Source organism: Myotis daubentonii, chromosome 11 (assembly GCF_963259705.1).
Source record: "Myotis daubentonii chromosome 11, mMyoDau2.1, whole genome shotgun sequence".
Classification (NCBI taxonomy): Eukaryota; Metazoa; Chordata; class Mammalia; order Chiroptera; family Vespertilionidae; genus Myotis; species Myotis daubentonii.
In genome coordinates this window covers 81,450,382-81,464,298 of record NC_081850.1, presented here as the reverse complement: position 1 = coordinate 81,464,298, position 13,917 = coordinate 81,450,382, and the positions used below count along the sequence as shown (strand labels likewise).

General features: G+C 61.8%; 1 protein-coding gene across 3 annotated transcripts; it reads right to left on the bottom strand.

Annotated features, from left to right (window-relative positions):
* Positions 1 to 4,481: 4,481 nt before the first annotated feature.
* Positions 4,482 to 11,931, bottom strand: LOC132212586 (isoaspartyl peptidase/L-asparaginase-like). 3 transcript variants are annotated; one of them, XM_059658558.1, is made up of 7 exons: positions 11,803 to 11,931; positions 11,044 to 11,244; positions 9,622 to 9,764; positions 8,354 to 8,508; positions 6,831 to 6,949; positions 5,812 to 5,922; positions 4,482 to 5,468 (listed from the first exon to the last, which is right to left on the bottom strand). In XM_059658558.1, exons 2-7 carry the CDS (start codon positions 11,231 to 11,233, stop codon positions 5,263 to 5,265), a joined length of 924 nt encoding a protein of 307 aa, XP_059514541.1. In that variant the 5' UTR covers positions 11,234 to 11,244; positions 11,803 to 11,931; the 3' UTR covers positions 4,482 to 5,262. The 3 variants fall into 3 exon arrangements, with proteins under 3 accessions (XP_059514541.1, XP_059514540.1, XP_059514539.1); XM_059658557.1 differs by having other exon boundaries at positions 11,828 to 11,928; XM_059658556.1 differs by having other exon boundaries at positions 11,700 to 11,834.
* Between the last annotated feature and the right edge of the window lie 1,986 nt (positions 11,932 to 13,917).

Genomic DNA, 13,917 nt, shown 5'->3' with positions numbered 1-13,917 from the left:
GGGGCAGCTCCTGCATCGAGCATCTGCCCCCTGGTGGTCAGTACGCATCATAGCGACTGGTCATTTCACCCTTTGGTCGATTTGCATATTAGCCTTTTATTATATAGGACTAGAGGCCCGGTGCACAAAAATTTGTGCACTCGGGGGGGAAGGAGGTCCCTCAGGCCGGCCTGTGCCCTCTCGCAGTCTGGGACCCCTCGGGAGATAACAACCTGCTGGCTTAGGCCTGCTCCCGGGTGGCAGAGGGCAGGCCCAATCCCTAGGTGCAGCCCCTGGTCGGGCTCAGAGCAGGGCCCATTGGGGAGTTGGGGCGTCGCCCCTTCATGCACAGAGCAGGGTGATCGGGAGGTTGTGATGCCACCCTCAGTCACGATCAGGGTAGGGCCGATTGGGGGGTTGGGGCACCGTCCCCTGTCACACTCAAGGCAGGGTCGATGGGGAGGTTGCAGCGCCACCGCCTGTCACACACAGAGCAGGGCCCATCAGGGGGTTGGGGCACTGCCCCCTGTCACGCACAGAGCAGGTGGATCAGGAGGTTGGGGCGCTGCCCCCGTCACACACAGAGCAGGGCCCATCAGCGGGTTGGGGCACTGCCCTCTATCACCCACAGAGCAGGGCTGATCAAGGGGTTGGGGCACCGCCACTCTCACACTCAGGGCAGGGCCGATGGGGAGGTTATGGCTCTACCCCGTCACACACAGAGCAGGGCCCGTGGGGGCGGGGGGTTGGGGAGCTCCCCCCTATCAGGCACAGAGCAGGGATGATCAGGGGGTTGGGGCGCCTTCCCGTCACGAACAGAGCAGGGCGGATAGGGAGGTTGTGGCCCCGCCCCCTGTCACACACAGAGCCACAGGGCGATCAGGGGGTTTGGGCGTTGCCCCCTGTCACGCTGATCCCGGTGCTGGGAGGCCTCATGGCTCCGCTGATCCCGGTGCTGGGAGGCATATTACCCTTTTACTATATAGAATAGAGGCCTGGTGCATGGGTGGGGCCGGCTGGTTTGCCCTGAAGGGTGTCCTGGATCAGGGTGGGGGTCCCCACTGGGGTGCCTGGCCAGTCTAGGTGAGGGGCTGAGGGCTGTTTTCAGGCTGGGGGTGATTGAAGCTCCCAACTGCTCCTTTTTTTCTTTTTTTTTCTTTTTTTATTCTGGGCCAGCTTTACCTTGAGGCTTGGCTCCAGCTCTTAGGCCTCCGTGGCTGAAAGTAGGTTTCTGGCCTTTGCATACAATGTTGCGATCCTGCTGGCTGAAGTCCGGTGGTATCTGTTACATAGTTTCTTAAACTGCAGGCTCAGAGGCCTGCAGCCGCAGGCGGGGAACGGGGAAGTTGGTTTCCTCCGTCACTGCAGCAAGCAAGCCTCATGTCAGTTTCAAGCTGCCTGGCTGCCGGCTGCCATCTTGGCTGACAGTTAATTTGCATATCTCGCTGACTAGCCAATGAAAAGGGTAGCGGTTGTATGCCAATTACCATGTTTCTCTTTTATTAGTGTAGATGACGAGAGAGAATCATTGATCAGCTGCCTCCTGCACACCCCACAATGGGGATCAAGCCCCCAACCCAGGCGTGTGCCCTTGACCAGAATCCAACCCAGGACCCTTCAGTCCGCAGGCCAACGCCCATCCACTGAGCCAGACCAACTAGGGCTGAAACCAATCTTTTTTAATTAAAAAAATTAGTTTCTATTATACTAACAAAAGAAAAAACACGAACGATTCAGTCGCCAACAGTTGTTGGCATGTTTGTACGTCTAGAAAGCTCTCCGGTAGGTCTGCAGATTCGAGACAAATAACCCACAGATGAAAGCAGAGCCGGTGAGGCGGCCGGATTTGAGGCTCAGACACAGAAGCCGCGAGCTCTTCTCTAGCTCGGCCATAGCCAGTGAAAGTGGAAACGGGCAAATGCATGTCAGGAGCTGCAGACACTTAGCAACAAACTTAACGGTAAAACGCCTGCTGTCTGGGCCCCTGCCGAGGGGCTGGGTCCTGGCAGGCGCCCCGAGGGAGGGGGCACCGCTGACGTGGCCTTCGGTCAAGCTGAACCCCACATCCGGGCGTCCCCGCTGCCCTCTGGGGACAAAGGCCCATTGAGCCCTCTGGCCCCGCCGGCTGTGGCTTCGCCTGACCAAATGCCAGCTCGCTTCCTGGTCCCGCTGGACCGTGTCGGGCACCGGAGCTGAGAAGGGTCTCCCTCACCCCCGTGTAGCCGAGCCCGGAGACAGACCCAGCCATGCGCCAGGCCCCCCGCCCCCTCCCCCCCGCCCCGCCATAGAGCACGCTCCCTCCGCCTTCCCCTCCACCGCACACAACTCTCCACTCAGCAACGCCATTGTCTTCATCGCAGCGTCTAAAGGCGGAACACAGGCCAGCACAGGCGCCCGCTGCCCCCGGGGCCTGGACCGCACTGCCGCCTTAGAGAGAGAGAGACGTGTCCCTGCTGTTCTCTATGGACGGCACGCAGGTCCTGACCCGCACGCACTCCCCGCGCCCCGGGACAGCCGTCGGGGGACTGAAACGGCATCAACCAATGAGGACCCGGTGGCAGGGGGACCGAAGCGAAGGCTAAACCAGGACACAGGGCGACAGGGTCCGCAGACCTGGGAACCTGAGACCGTGGGCAGAGGGGACCACGGGCAGCAGGACGGTGTCAAGGCCCCGGAGAGACAGTGAGCGGGCGGGCCTGACCACAGTGCGTGTGGGGACTGCTAGGCCCCAGACCCCCTCTTCACCCCCATCAAGTACAGGATGGACCAGAGCGGCTGTGGCCTGGGAGCCCCTCGCCGGGCAGACATGGCAGGGCTGGGGGGTGGACTGAGGCCAAGGGGGGCCAGACCCCCGCCCTCCCTCCCCTGGAGCCTCAAGCCGGGCTCCAGAATGTCCTCCGAGAGAACTGACCAGCCTCCAGGAAAAGCAACTGACCCTTTAACAGCCCCTGGGCCCCCAACAGAACAGCCGCGCTCCCGTGTCCCCATCATGGGGCCCCGGGCTCCCGCCGGCCGGGGTGACTCAGTGGCGCGTGGGAGGCAGGCCACGGGTCTAGCACGGAGGAGGCGTCCCCACGTGGACGACGGACCCACACACGGAGGGAGACGCAGGGATCGCCCGCCGGGGGGGGGCGGCTGCACTGCGTCAGCCATGAGCACCCGCTCCTTTCCGGCTGAAGGCAGACTGTGCTTTGCCGCCCACGGGTGAGGCCGCAAGCGCTGGTCACACGCTGGGAACGCTGGGAGCACGTCGCAGCCCGACCCTGTGGGGCAGGGGCCATTTTTATCGATCGATCGATTGACCGATTGATTGGCTTGGGTCACTTCTCAAAATGCACGTGCTGGGGACAGGTGCAGCCCCAATCACTCACATCCCGGCCTCTCCTCCCCGAGGGAGGCGCCTGGCCCCCACGGCTCGAGGCTTTTACCTTCCCCCCAGCGTGTTAGAGACTCGTGACTCAGGTTTAAACGTGATTGATTTTACATAAACACCAGAGACACAATCCATGAAAGGAAAAAACCGCTAAATTGAGATCGTGGAAAACCTCTTCAGTATTAAGAGCACGAAAAGCTTCAAACTGGGAGAAAATATTTGCAAAATGCATTTGGGATAAAGAACTTGTGACCAAAATAGGGAAATAACACGGGAGTGTCCCTCACCGGGAGGCTCTCTGACGCCACCTGGTGCCTATCTTTTGAAGAACGCCGGGCTGGTTGTCACCGAGAAGCCGCCTTCTGTCCTGCACCTTGGACAGGCCGCCCGCCCGAGGGCAGCTCATAAAAAACAGAGACCCTCTTCTGCTGCCACCTCGGGTGCACCTGGGGAACAACACCTGAGTAGTGGGGGCCCCAGGGAAGGCCTTTTCCCGCTTCCTCCAGTGCACATTTGGGGGAACCCCCAGTGGAGAACCGGGGAACGCTCCTTTCTGGCGCCCTCTAGTGTGCACTTTAGGAATAACACCCAGAGGGCTCCCCTGCAGGCCGGTCACCGGACACCTGCCTGCACCGGACACCTGCCTGCACAGGGACACCTGCCTGCACAGGGACACCTGCCTGCACCGGACACCTGCCTGCACAGGGACACCTGCCTGCACCGGGACACCTGCCTGCACCGGACACCTGCCTGCACCGGGACACCTGCCTGCACCGGGACACCTGCCTGCACCGGACACCTGCCTGCACAGGGACACCTGCCTGCACCGGGACACCTGCCTGCACAGGGACACCTGCCTGCACCGGGCACCTGCCTGCACAGGGACACCTGCCTGCACAGGGACACCTGCCGGCACCGGGCACCTGCCTGCACAGGGACACCTGCCTGCACAGGGACACCTGCCGGCACCGGGCACCTGCCTGCACAGGGACACCTGCCTGCACCGGGACACCTGCCTGCACCGGACACCTGCCTGCACAGGGACACCTGCCTGCACCGGACACCTGCCTGCACCGGCAGACCAGGGAGCCCTGCCCGCTCTGGCCTGTCCACACGACTCCGACCACTGTTGTTCTTCCAAATCGCATTTTATTAGTTTATTAGCGGCCGTGGGATTGCCAGTTAAGCAGGTTCCTTCCAGAGAAGGTAAGCCCTGCAGATCGGTCACAGCAGAAACACCGCTCCAGTGGGAAGGTTAACGGGACCCTCTCCACCAGGGAACGCCTCCCTTCCCCGTGCCGACCACACGGCCCACACCCAGCTCAGGGGTGGGGTCCAGGCTGCACCATCAGCTCCGGGAGCTGCAAGTTACCAGAGGGTCGTCCTTTTAGGTCTGGAAGCCTCGATGTTAGTAAGTCAGCGAGCGTCCGACTGTTCTTAGCTCTGCTGCTCCTGCTGCCGTCAGACGCGTCCGCGGACTCTTCCCACCTGCCTCCCGGTCCCGCCAGAAAGTGCAACCACGACCGCCCGGGATGGGGGGCAGCTCTGCCACTGGGGGGTAGGAACTGGGGGGGTGGTGTTTCCCGATTCCAGCTCCCTATGCGAGGACATTCCAGTGGTGGTTGGGTTGAGATCATGTCGGTTCTTCTTTCTAACCTGAGACCAGGGGGCGGCTCAAGAGACGGCTCCGGCCTGTCATCCTCGCTCGTTGCATTTTGACCTCACTGTGGGCACTTCTCTCCTCCCTTCAGACCCCGCCCCTCACCACGCACTGGGACAGGCACTGCTCCAGGGCAGGACGCGGGGCAGACCGGAGGGCGCTTCCGGTTCTAGCTAACGGGTCAAGCTGAGCCTGCGACCCAGGCAACGGCATCACCTGCAGGCCAGCCCCTGGCCTAACCCTCCAGGGCTCAGGGCAGGTCAGTGACCCTGGTGTCGCCAAGGTTGACGCCGACGTGCAGCTTGCTGTCCTTGGCGGCCGCCCAGGCCATGGACTCCGAGGTCCACTGGGCCGCCCAGTCTCCCGCTGTGTTGAGCAAGATGACACCACCCAGGCCTTGGAGCTTGGACTTCATGTAACCCAGCGCCGCCGCCGCCGCCTCGTCCAATGTCTTTCCTGAAAGCGAGGGCAGGTTGAGGACGACACGTAACTTTAAAGGAACCCGAGGGGACTGTGTGCGGCGCGAGGAACCGATGCCCGTGGACACCCGAGAGCTTCAAGGACGGACCCGCACAGGCCATCCTCGCTGAGCCACCTGCCAGGGGAGACGCCGGCTCTCCCCACCCAGCTCAGAGCCGCCGCTGCCCCAAAAGGGACAGGCAGCAGCATAAACGCGAGCCCACCCCCGACAGAGGTGGGGGAGAGACGACACGGACACGGTGTCCACCTGCAAGCCACGCCTGCAGCGCAGGGGAGAGGGCGAGACCAGCCTCTAGACGGCATGACCCTGTCCACGTACCCCGCTCCACGTGGAAGAGCGCGAGCCTGGCCAGGTTCACCTTCAGGATGCTCTCCCCGTGCCCCGTGGTGGAAACAGCTCCAATGGCGTTGTCGGCGTAGCCCCCGGATCCTGCTCGGAGAAGACGGTGCAGCCTGAGCAGGACGGACAGAGTGCAGCCCGGCCGGCGCCCCGTGGCTGAGTGCCCGCTGCGAACCAGAAGGCACGGGCTCGATGCCCAGTCCCGGGCACAGGCCGAGGTTGTGGGCTCGAGCCCCAGTGTGGGGCGTGCAGGAGGCAGCCGATCAATGATACCCTCATCATTGATGTTTCTCTCTCTCTCCCTCTCCCCTCCTCTCTGAAATCAATAAAAGGGTATTTTTGAAAGAAGTTCAAACACGTAGTACAAGTTAACGCTGCATGTGCTAAGTCCCAAAGCACAGCCCAAGGCCCGAGGAGCACCCATGACCTCGGGATGCAAAGGTGGACTCGCAGCCCCATGTGGCCATGTGACCGCCCTGCAATCGGGAGGAAGGGAACCTGGGGGCGGGGGGGGGGGGGGGCTGACCTTTCCTGGGGCAGCGACACCAGGACAGTCAGCACGATTGGCACACGCCCCCTCCCCCTGCCTGGGAATGAGATGCACCTGCTTCCATCCTGAGCAGAGAGCAGGTGACTCTGTGCCCCTCAGACCCAGTAGCTGCCCACTCAGCGCCTCAGCGCCCACGCCCGGGAAGAGGTTAGCCCTTTGGGACTGTGGGCCCTCAAACTGGAACCAGAGAGAAGAGGCACCGTGGGCAGCTTGGGGGCAACCGCAGCGGCCTGACCTCCGTCTCCCTCCCCACGTCAGCCCAGCAGCCACGCCCCGAGGGACCAGCAGGCCTGTATGTGTCCCGTCACCTCCCCCCCCGCCCCCCGGCCCCCGGCCCCCGCGCCGCCACTCCCAGAGACTGGGCGATGAAGAGAGGAGAGCGGGAAAAACAGAGAATGAGAACCCGGTGCCAGGCGGAGAGGGCACAGGCGGCGTCGGTCAGGCCTACCTACACAGGGCGTGTCCCCGACTCGGCCGACCATTTTGTTCACGATGCCCCCGGTCGAGGTGGCGTAAGCCACGTCTCCTTTGGCGTCCAAGGCCACGGCGCCCACGGTGCCCAAGTCTCTGTGAAAAGCACACAGAACAGAGACGCGTAGTTGGCGGTCCCGTTAGGCGGCCGGTTCCGGGCACTCAGATCTCATCTCCGGCGTGGTTTCACACAGCGGGGCTGCATCTGGGGTTTCGCATCCAACAGACACCGGAGTTCAGGACGCAGAGCTGGAGTCCTCGGCGCCAGGAGAGAGTGAGAAGCCCACGGGGCACTGCGCCAGGGCAGTAACAAGCCTGGCCCTGGCCGGCGTGCTCAGTGGTTAGAGCGTCGGCCTGGGGACTGAAGGGTCACGGTTTATTCCTGGTTAAGGGCATGTACCTCAGATCCCTGGCCCTGGTTGGGGCATGGGCCGTAGGCAGCCAATTGATCTTTCTCCTTCCCTCCCTCCCTCCCTCCCTCCCTCCCTCCCTCCCATTCTCTCTAAAACAGCGGTTCTCAACCCGTGGGTTGCCACCCCTTTGGGGGTCAAACGACCCTTTCACAGGGGTCGCCTCAGACCATCCTGCATAGCAGATATTTACTTGACGATTCATAACAGTAGCCACATGACAGTTATGACATAGCCACGAAAATAATTTTATGGTTGGGGGTCACCACATGAGGAACTGCATTTAAAGGGCCAGAAGGTGAGAACCACTGCTCTAAAAGAAAATCAATGGAAAAACATCCTTGTGTGAGGATTAGCATAAAAAAAAAGTAACAGGTGGGTCAGGGACTTAACACAGTGCCGAGGCCGCCCTCGCCAGGCCCGGGGGAGGGACCCTGCAGCCCTGCTGAGTGAGGAGCCAGCGGCAACCAATGAGGCCACACATAACACTCAGACGAGCAGGTTCCCATGACTCAGCATCGTTTTGTTCAAAGCCGGGAAGTACCGAGTGGCATCTGACTTATGTAAGAACTGCAGGGCCCTGGCTGGGTTGCTCAGTGGATAGAGCATCGGCCTGCAGACTGAAGGGTCCCGGGTTCGATTCCAGTCAAGGGCATTTGCCAGGGTTGTGGGCTTGATCCCCAGTGGAGGGCATGCAGAAGGCAGCCAATCAATGATTCTCTCTCATTATTGATGTTTCTCTCTCTCCCTCTCCCTTCCTGTTTAAAATCAATAAAAATATATTTGTTTAAAAAAGACTGTAAGTTATCAAACATTCATGCTTAACAGACTCCCCAGACGTGAGCGTCAGTGGCACTTACTTTTTTATTTTTTAATAGATTTTTATTGATTTCAGAAAGAAAAAGGAAGAGAGAGAGAGAAACATCAATGATGAGAGAATCATGGGTCGGCTGCCTCCTGCACACCCCACACTGGAGATGGAGCCCACAACCCGGGCCTGTGCCCTGACCGGGAATTGAACCCTGACCTCCTGGTTCCCAGATCAATGCTCAACCCCTGAGCCACACTGGCCGGGCCAAGTGGCACTTACTTCTGTTGGTCTGGATTCTGAGCCTCCTTCTGCTTCTCTCTCTCAAGGTGTTTCCTTCTCCTCTCCGTTACCAGCTGCTCCTCAGGAACCGCCGGGACCCCCATGGCGGCGGCAAATTCTGCAGCGCCCAGGCCGGTCAGGAGGCAGTGAGGCGTCTGACCAGGGAGAGGCAGACACGGGATTGGTTTTTTAAAACGTTGAAATCTTGTTAACCATCCCTATGTGAGCAGGTGACACTCCTCCCGCCTCTGGGTACCAAGCATTAAAAACACACAAACCAAAATGATGGCATGTTGGTGGGAATGTGACTCAATGTGACTTTTTTTTCTCATCCTCACCCCAGGATTTGTTTACTGATTTGAGAGAAACACTGACGTGAGAAACAGCCATCAGTTGCCCCCTCCTCCCTCCCCCCTCCCCCCCAGTACATGCCCTGACCAGCTGAGCCACCGGCCAGGGCTACAGGTGATTTTAGAGAATGTGCCCTGGCCAGTTTGGCTCAGTGGATAGAGTGTTGGCCTGTGGACTGAAGGGTCCAGGGTTCGATCCCACTCAAGGACACCTACCGCCCTAACCGGTTTGGCTCAGTGGCTAGAGCGTCAGTCTGCGGACTAAGGGTTCGATTCCAGTCAAGGGCATGTACCTTGGTTGCTGGCACATCCCCAGTGGGAGGCATGCAGGAGGCAGCTGATCGATGTCTCTTTCTCATCGATGTTTCTAACTCTCTTTCCCTCTCCCTTCCTCTCTATAAAAAAATCAATAAAATATATTTAAAAAAAAAAAAAAAAAAAAGGACACCTACCTCGGTTTCCGGCTCGGTCCCCGGCCCTGGTCGGGGCACATGCAGAAGGCAACCAATCGATTTGTCTCTCTCTCCCACCCCGCCCCCCCATTCTTTCTAAAAATCAATGGAAAAAATATCCTTTGTGAAGATTAACCAAAAAATTAAAATTTAAAAAAAAAAGTGAGGCAGGAAAATGGAAGACTTGTTTAAATGTAGAGAGCACAATCCGTGTTTATTTCTCACACGCTGCTCAGCAGCTGGGCTGCTCGGTGTGTGTTGTGTTGAGGTAACACGAGAACAAAGTCATCGCTTTGTTCGTGTCCAATCGCACCGTCCAGTCAGAACCCTGGCTCACCCGAGCGGCGTAACCGCCCTCCCGCTCTCACATGATTGGGGAGTGGCCTCCGGTGTCCCTGCGGCCAGACCCCGGCGGTCACCACAGGGCAGCGGCGCCGGAGCCGGGGGGAAGGGCGGGCACACCCACCTTCTCCATGACGAGCCGCGCGAGCCGAACGGGGTTGGCGATGCGGCGGACGGCGGACACGGCGCCCGAGGACAGGTCTTTGCCACTCATGATGCTGGCGTCCATCTCCACCTCCCCATTGACGTTCAAGACGGACCCACAACCTAGGCCGGAAAGGGAGGGGAGAGCACTTCACCCTCGCTCCTGGGCCAGGCGGTCGTTCATTTTCATTGATTTCAGAGGGAGGGAGAGGGAGCGGGGCATCAATGATGGGAGCATCATGGATCAGCTGCCGCCTGCGAGTCCCCGGCTGGGGATCGAGCCCACAACCCGGGCCTGTGCGGCTAAATCCCCAGTATGGGGCGTGCAGAAGTCAACCAACCCATGTTTCTCATCAATGCTCTCTCTCTCTCCTCCTACTTACACTCTCTCTAAAAAATCAATAAACATATTTAAAATAAATGTCAGACCACAGTGCAGACTGAGTTCATGCAGATGTCCCAGGCGGCGGTGGCCGTGCCTGGCTCTCACCGTAGTTAGGCTGATTGTCACTCCAATCGGCTCAGTGAAAGAAGGCAAACACAGAAAAACCCATTCTGCACGAGATCCTAGGGAACGCAGGTTACTCTCCTGACAGCAGGCCAGCAGGTGCCGGGAGCTGGGGACCAAAGGCGGAGATGAACCCCTCGGGGGTGATGGGAATGTCTGACCTGATGGTGTGGTCACACAGGTGTGTTACACACCTGTCAACACTTAAAATGGACAGTTTGTGGTGTGTAGTCTACCCCAGCCCCCACAAAAAGCCTCTTGGGCCCCAGCCGGTTTGGCTCAGTGGACAGAGCATCCACCTGGGGGCCGAAGGGTCCTGGGTTCGATTCCGGCCAAGGGCACAGGCCCAGGTTACAGGCTCGATCCCCAGTGGGGGGCCTGCAGGAGGCAGCCGATCAATGGTTCTCTCTCATCATGGGTGTTTCTCTCTCTCCCCCTCTCCCCCTCTCCCTTCCTCTCTGAGATCAATAAAGGTATATTTTTTAAATATATTTTATTGATTTTTTACAGAGAGGAAGGGAGAGGGACAGAGAGTTAGAAACATCGATCAGCTGCCTCCTGCACACCCCCTACCGGGGATGTGCCCACAACCCAGGTACATGCCCTTGACCTGAATCGAACCCGGGACCCTTCAGTCCACAGGCCGACGCTCTATCCACTGAGCCAAACCGGTCTGGGCAATAAAGGTATTTTTAAAGTGCTACTTATTCATATATTTAAAAGCCTCTGGGGATGCGAATTCTAGGAAGCGGGTTCAAGGGGACAAAGGGGGGAAAGATTTAAAAATCCTTAAAGCAACTTGGTCACCAGGTAGTAAGACACACGCAGCTCTACCCCAGGGCGGCCCGGTGCCCCCGGGAGGGGCTTAGCCTGACCCGCGCGGGGCACACTCACCGGCGTCGAACTCGGGATCGTCCTCCAGGGCGGCCACCGCGCTCTCCACGGCGTCCAGCGCGCTGCCCCCCTCCGTCAGGACGCGGTACCCCGCGGCGGCGGCTCGGGCCACGCCCTGGCGCACCCGCTCCTCGCGGTCCTGGGAGACCCGGCCGCCCGCGCCCCCGTGGACCACGACCACGGGGTTCATGTCCCCGGACCCTAAAGATGGGGACGGCGCAAAGGCCATGTCAAAGGGCCCGGGACCCCGCACGGGGCGCCACCCCCTCGGGAGACTCCGCAGGGACAAGTCCGGCTTCCATCAGGGAGGACGCGGGGTCAGGGCTGCGGCAACGCCTGGACCCCGGGGCGGGGAGGGGGTCGGTGGGGTAAGAGGCGGCGCGGCTGGGATTTTGCAGGAAAAGCCTGGAGCGCGCGCAGGCGTCCCGGCTCCCCCCGCCGCCGCCGGGGCCTCCGCCTCCAGGGCGCACCCCAGCTCCTGGCCCCAGCCCTCCTCCCGGGCCCACGGGGCGTCTGGGTTCCGCAGGCCTGGACTGCCCGCTGGGGACCCCTCCGCTGCTGGGTCCCGCCGAGCCCGCAAGCCCTTTCGCCGGCGCCCTCCCGCCCCCACCACCAGCATCGGGAAGGGTGCTGCCACGGGCCGGGCGCGCGCTCACCCGGACGCCGCCGCTCGCCGGGGCTGCAGGACCGGGAGCCGCCCTGCACGTGAGAAGGGAGGCGAACCCCCAAACCCGGGCCCCCCTGGAACATAAAACACACCTGGGAGCCGGGCAGCAGGCGGCACCTGTGCTTCCGTGCAGAGGGGCGCGCGCCGGCGGTGGTCTGGGCGCAGGCGCACTCGGAGCCGCGGGCCGCTGGCTTTGTAACCCCGCCCCCTTCCCTGCCCCTCCTGATTGGAGCGCAGGCGCACCGTCTTTCCTGATTGGCTGATTCAAGGGGCGGGGCGGGCCTTTGCCGGTCCAAGATGGCGGCCGCCAGGGGAGCTGCGAGTCGTGCGGCCGACATGGCGCTGCCTGCGGTTCTTGGACGGAGAAGGCGCGTCCATTCTCGGTTCCCCTTTTCTTGATTAAACTCTTTTCTTCAGACTCGGCTGACGGCCACGGCTCTCCCACCGCCAATTCCACGTAAAAAACACCAAAAAAAAGACTTTCCTCGGCGGCGCCGCCCCCTCCGCTCCGCCTCCTGCGCCGGGGCTGGGGCTCGCCGTGCCGACCTGGCGCCCCTCCTGCGAGGAAAAGCCTGAGAGCGGCGACCGCGTTACCGGGGAGGCGGGCGGGGCGGTTCCGGGCGCAGCTTCAGCCTCCGAGGCGCCCCCTTGGGGACGAAGGGAAGCACCGCGGGGCTTGTGGGGGGCAGGGCGGACGCCCGCCCGCTGGCCGTGGAGGACGGGGGCGCAGTGATGGGCCCCCGGCCAGGAAGCATCCCCGTGAGGAGCTGCAGTTCGGCCTCCACTCACCTGCCGGCGCAGCATGGTCCTCCCTGCGCTCACCCCGCCCGGCCCTGCACACCCAGCAGCCGGCCCTGCACTGCACTGCACACCCAGTGGCCGGCCCTGCCCTGCACACCCAGCAGCCGGCCCTGCACTGCACTGCACACCCAGTGGCCGGCCCTGCCCTGCACACCCAGCAGCCCGCCCTGCCCTGCACACACCCAGCAGCCACCCTGCCCTGCACACCCAGTAGCGGGCCCTGCACTGCACACCCAGCAGCCGGCCCTGCACTGCACACCCAGCGGCCGGCCCTGCCCTGCACTGCACACCGAGCAGCCCGCCCTGCACTGCACACCCAGTGGCCGGCCCTGCCCTGCACACCCAGCAGCCCGCCCTGCCCTGCACACACCCAGCAGCCACCCTGCCCTGCACACCCAGCAGCGGGCCCTGCACTGCACACCCAGCAGCCGGCCCTGCACTGCACACCCAGCGGCCGGCCCTGCCCTGCACTGCACACCGAGCAGCCCGCCCTGCACTGCACACCCAGTGGCCAGCCCTGCACTGCACACCCAGCAGCCGGCCCTGCACTGCACTGCACACCCAGCAGCCCACCCTGCACTGCACACCTGCAGCCGGCCCTGCACTACAGACCCAGCAGCTGGCCCTGCACTGCACTGCACACCCAGCAGCTGGCCCTGCACTGCACTGCACACCCAGCAGCCTGCCCTGCACTGCACACACCCAGCAGCCACCCTGCCCTGCACACCCAGCAGCGGGCCCTGCACTGCACACCCAGCAGCCGGCCCTGCACTGCACACCCAGCGGCCAGCCCTGCACTGCACTGCACACCCAGCAGCCCGCCCTGCACTGCACACCCAGCGGCCGGCCCTGCCCTGCACACCCAGCAGCTGGCCCTGCACTGCACTGCACACCCAGCAGCCCGCCCTGCACTGCACACCCAGCAGCTGGCCCTGCACTGCACTGCACACCCAGCAGCCCGCCCTGCACTGCACACCTGCAGCCGGCCCTGCACTACAGACCCAGCAGCCGGCCCTGCACTGCACACCCAGCGGCCGGCCCTGCCCTGCACACCCAGCGGCCGGCCCTGCACTGCACACCAAGCAGCCCACCCTGCACTGCACACCCAGCGGCCGAGGCCCGTGCACCGGCATCTGCATTGTTTTGGTTTTTTTAACTAAATGGCCAGTGGTATGTTCTGATCGCATCACATGGAGATGGGACCGGGAATACTGGTTCTGGGAACACCCCCTCCCTCTGTTAGCAGCATGCTCATGCAGCTCTGGGCCTTCGGGTCCAGGAAGTTATTTTTTTTTAATATATATTTTTATTGATTTTAGAGAGGAAGAGAGAGAAACAGAGAGAATATCATGGATCAGCCGCCTACTGCACGCCCCCCCAACCCCCCCCCCCCCCACTGAGGTTCA

What these genes read in the sequence shown, in the direction of transcription:
- LOC132212586 (XM_059658556.1), bottom strand. Translation starts at nt 11,793, where the DNA reads ATGTTCCAGGGGGGCCCGGGTTTGGGGGTTCGCCTCCCTTCTCACGTG. An exon ending in CGGCGAGCGGCGGCGTCCGG is followed by an intron (nt 11,245 to 11,699) that starts GTGAGCGCGCGC and finishes CCCCATCTTTAG; the next exon opens with GGTCCGGGGACATGAACCCC. An exon ending in CAGAATCCAGACCAACAGAA is followed by an intron (nt 6,950 to 8,353) that starts GTAAGTGCCACT and finishes TGCTTTTCACAG; the next exon opens with AGACTTGGGCACCGTGGGCG.